The sequence below is a fragment of the Coregonus lavaretus genome (assembly GCF_964263955.1).
Source record: "Coregonus lavaretus genome assembly, chromosome: 3".
In the NCBI taxonomy this organism is placed as follows: Eukaryota; Metazoa; Chordata; class Actinopteri; order Salmoniformes; family Salmonidae; genus Coregonus; species Coregonus lavaretus.
This window is the reverse complement of record NC_139990.1, coordinates 73,332,559-73,335,974: the sequence shown is the minus strand read 5'-3', so window position 1 is coordinate 73,335,974 and position 3,416 is coordinate 73,332,559. Positions and strand designations below refer to the sequence as shown.

Here is a 3,416-nt window from a genome sequence, read left to right as displayed (position 1 = left end):
AAAGGGTTCCAAAAGGGTTCTTCAGCTGTCCCCATAGGAGAACCCTTTTGGTTCCAGGTAGATCCCTTTTGCGTTCCATGTAGAACCCTCTGTGGAAAGGGTTCAACCTGGAACCCAAAATGGTTCTACCTTGTACCAAAAAGGCTTCTACAAAGGGTTCTCCTATGGGGACAGCCAAAGAACCCTTTTAGGTTCTAGATAGCACATTTTTTCAAAGAGTGTAGCTGTTAAAGTAAAGAAAGAAACAGAGAATTTCATGGACGTCATGGACAAATGTTTTATTCGTGGGGCAAAACGTTTGAACTCCTCCTTCCCTCCATATCTCCATTCTTCCCTTCCCCTTCTGACAGGATGATGGGTACTTGCACACTTTCCCAAATGTACACTGTGTGCCCAGATGTACCCAGATGTGTGAGATTAAGGACGGGCTTGTGAACGGGTGCCGACTCCTGAGGAGCGATAAAGCTGATGATGTGGAACTAAGGAGGCCGTTTCATTTGAATGTTTTTTTTTTCTTTCTCAGTTAAAGGCGGATCATTTTCCACTTCGGACAGCTTAAACTGCCAGGATGGCTTAAGCTATTGTTACTCATACGGAAATGAATATATTTATTATTATGTATGCTACCTTATAGCATACATAATAATGGGGGCGGCAGGTAGCTTAGTGGTTAAGAGCGTTGTGCCAGTAACCAAAAGGTCTCTGGTTCTAATCCCCGAGCCGACTAGGTGAAAAATCTGTCGATGTGCCCTTGAGCAAGGCACTTAACCCTAATTGCTCATGTAAGTCGCTCTGGATAAGAGCGTCTGCTAAATGACTAAAATGTTATATTATTCCCAATATGCACAGTTGAAAAATTTGATTTTCCTGGAAAAGCACTTTGGATACAATATTCAATACACATTTTCAGTGAATACCTGCAGAAAGAGACCTAATGGACCCAGTACAATGACATGTTCTGTTTTGTCTTGTTCCTCGTCCAAAGGGGGTTTCTCTATGGGCGGAGCTATGGCCCTCCACCTAGCCTGACGTAGCAGGAGTCTCAACAAGGACTCTGTAGTATATCAGGGATGGCAGGTTCTCACTGGGCATAATGTCTACTAAACTGTCCAGACAATTTTCTAAATCATGATTAGAGCGCCAGAAAACTACAACTATCTACTAAACTGTCCTTTGAATGACAGATAGTGGTAGAGAAATATTGGTATATTGATATACAGTGTCCAAATTCACAGATGCTCCATGGCAGTCCCAAGCTGTTGCATTTATCAGGAGTTGGCTGCACTTGGTTCTGACAGAGATATTGGGCCTATAGAGTGTGCTAGTAGGCAATCTAGAAGTGTCTGACTGACTCTTCTCCCCCTGCTAGGCTGTGGAGGAGAGGGCTGTTCCAGGGCCATGGGACAGGGGACAAGCTGGTGTTCCATAAGTGGGGAGAAGAAACTACGGCCCTGCTGAAGAAGGCTGGGATGACGACCACCTTCCACTCGTTCCCAGGCCTCCAGCACCAGCTCTCTCGGCCAGAGATTGATCTACTGCGCTCCTGGATCCTCACCAAACTGCTCCCGGACAGTCTAGACGCCAGTGGGCATTGACCAGTCAGCCCCACACCACTAAACAGACACATTAACAACACGTTATTAACACGTTAATTACACGTTCACACTATTGAGCTGATTTAAACTGAGCCAAACCGAACTGTACTGCGCTGGCCAGGTAAAGCATTGCCCATAGTATCTGGAACAAAGCTGGAAAAGTGAACCAGCACGGTTCGGGACGGCATTATAGTGTGAAAAGGATATTAACGTGCTGAGTGGGCTGTGGACCACCTCCTCACAACCTCTGTTGGACACAATACCGTTTTTTAAAATTAGGGCGGCAGGTAGCTTAGTGGGTAAGAGCGTTGTGCCAGTAACCGAAAGGTCGCTGGTTCTAATCCCCGAGCCGACTAGGTGAAAAATCTGTCGATGTGCCCTTAAGGAAGGCACTTAACCCTAATTGCTCATGTAAGTCGCTCTGGATAAGAGCGTCTGCTAAAATGACTAAAATGTTTTTTTTTAAATCAATATTTTTTGCTTGGACACTGTCCGTTGTGCTTGCTTAGTGTACTCAACAGCTGTGTGGTTCCCTCCAAAAGAGAACGTGATAGTTATAGCTTATAACCACTCCCTCTGCACTAGTACAGTCTCCACTCTTAACACTTTGTCTAGCTGTGATAGGATATGGGCGCATGCTCTGCCACCACCCCTATAGTCTAACTAACACAAGAGTCAGATTAGTACCGTTGCTGTAGAGAGAACAGGAATTGTTTAGTCAATCTCTCTCGCTCACTCTGTTTTTTTAATACACCATTATCGTTTTGTGCTGGGAAATGTGTTGAACATGTGTGGGGACGGAGGGAGCGGAGGTCTGTTCTGTTTGCTCAGTAGTTCTGCTCCGTAGCACACATCGCTTCATTGATGGTTATTGGGAGGAAGCGGTTAGCTATTCCTCCCTTCTTCCTCCCTGCAGCCTCTCTGTCAGCGGATGTTTGGCTGCCTTCACTAGTGTAGGGCTTCAGGCCAGGGTCAGAACACAGGAAGATCATGGAGTGAGCAGTAGTAACACTTAGGTGCATAATGAGAGTTATGGAAATGATTGGCGTTTCTTGCATAGCCCTGGGTGTAAATTAAACATCGGTCAACATCAGCAGTCACCTTTTGGAAACGTTATTGATAAGCATATTTCAGCTTGTTGCACAGCTGTGTATTTCCTCACTGACTGTAATAGCCTGTACTCATCACTGCCACATATGGGAGCCAATTTGAATACAAACACACTCACATTCCTTCACCCCCCCCCGCCCTTACTGTATGCGCTAAGAGGCCACTTAAGATGGGAGTTAGAGGAAGTGAGATAAGAGTTTTGATAGGAGGAGATGACATTGGTCATTAGATGTCATTAAATAAGACATTAGTAGTAGCAGCTGCGATGAACATAGTATGTGTGTGGGGGAGGCAAAAGCCGATTCCGATATATATCTGACGATTGTTTTTTGGAGAAAGAATGAAAAAGATGAAAAATAGACTTTGAATGATGATTTTTGAAATTGTAAACACAAACTTTTAAATTAACATGATTTAAATGTGTTTATTATATATTTGTGGTTTACATGATGTAGGCTATAACAAATCAGCAACCTCTTAGACGTGAATAAGGTATGAAAAATTATAGCTGCTCAGTTGAACCAGCTAGAGAATGTAACATGGTCCCCCAACACACAAGAACACCAAACCAAAATGTTTCTCACTGCAAAAGAAAATCCAAGGTTATTACTTCACATCCATGCATGCTTTCATTCCAACATATAAACTGTATGTCGAAAATGCTTCGGCAGTGTTAGCAGCTGTTTTTACAGTAGCAATAAGACTATTGAA

At 43.8% G+C, this 3,416-nt stretch overlaps 1 protein-coding gene across 1 annotated transcript in view; it reads left to right on the top strand.

Moving 5' to 3' along the window:
* The window catches only part of LOC311108637 (lysophospholipase-like protein 1), a gene marked incomplete at its 5' end in the record, with an annotated part of 7,830 nt that extends 4,855 nt beyond the window's left edge, over positions 1 to 2,975 (top strand). The window contains 2 exons of the mRNA XM_084151323.1: positions 351 to 358; positions 1,370 to 2,975. Coding sequence (XP_084007449.1) covers positions 351 to 358; positions 1,370 to 1,595 — 234 coding nt within the window. The 3' untranslated portion in view covers positions 1,596 to 2,975. The remainder of the gene's footprint in view (positions 1 to 350; positions 359 to 1,369) is intronic.
* Between the last annotated feature and the right edge of the window lie 441 nt (positions 2,976 to 3,416).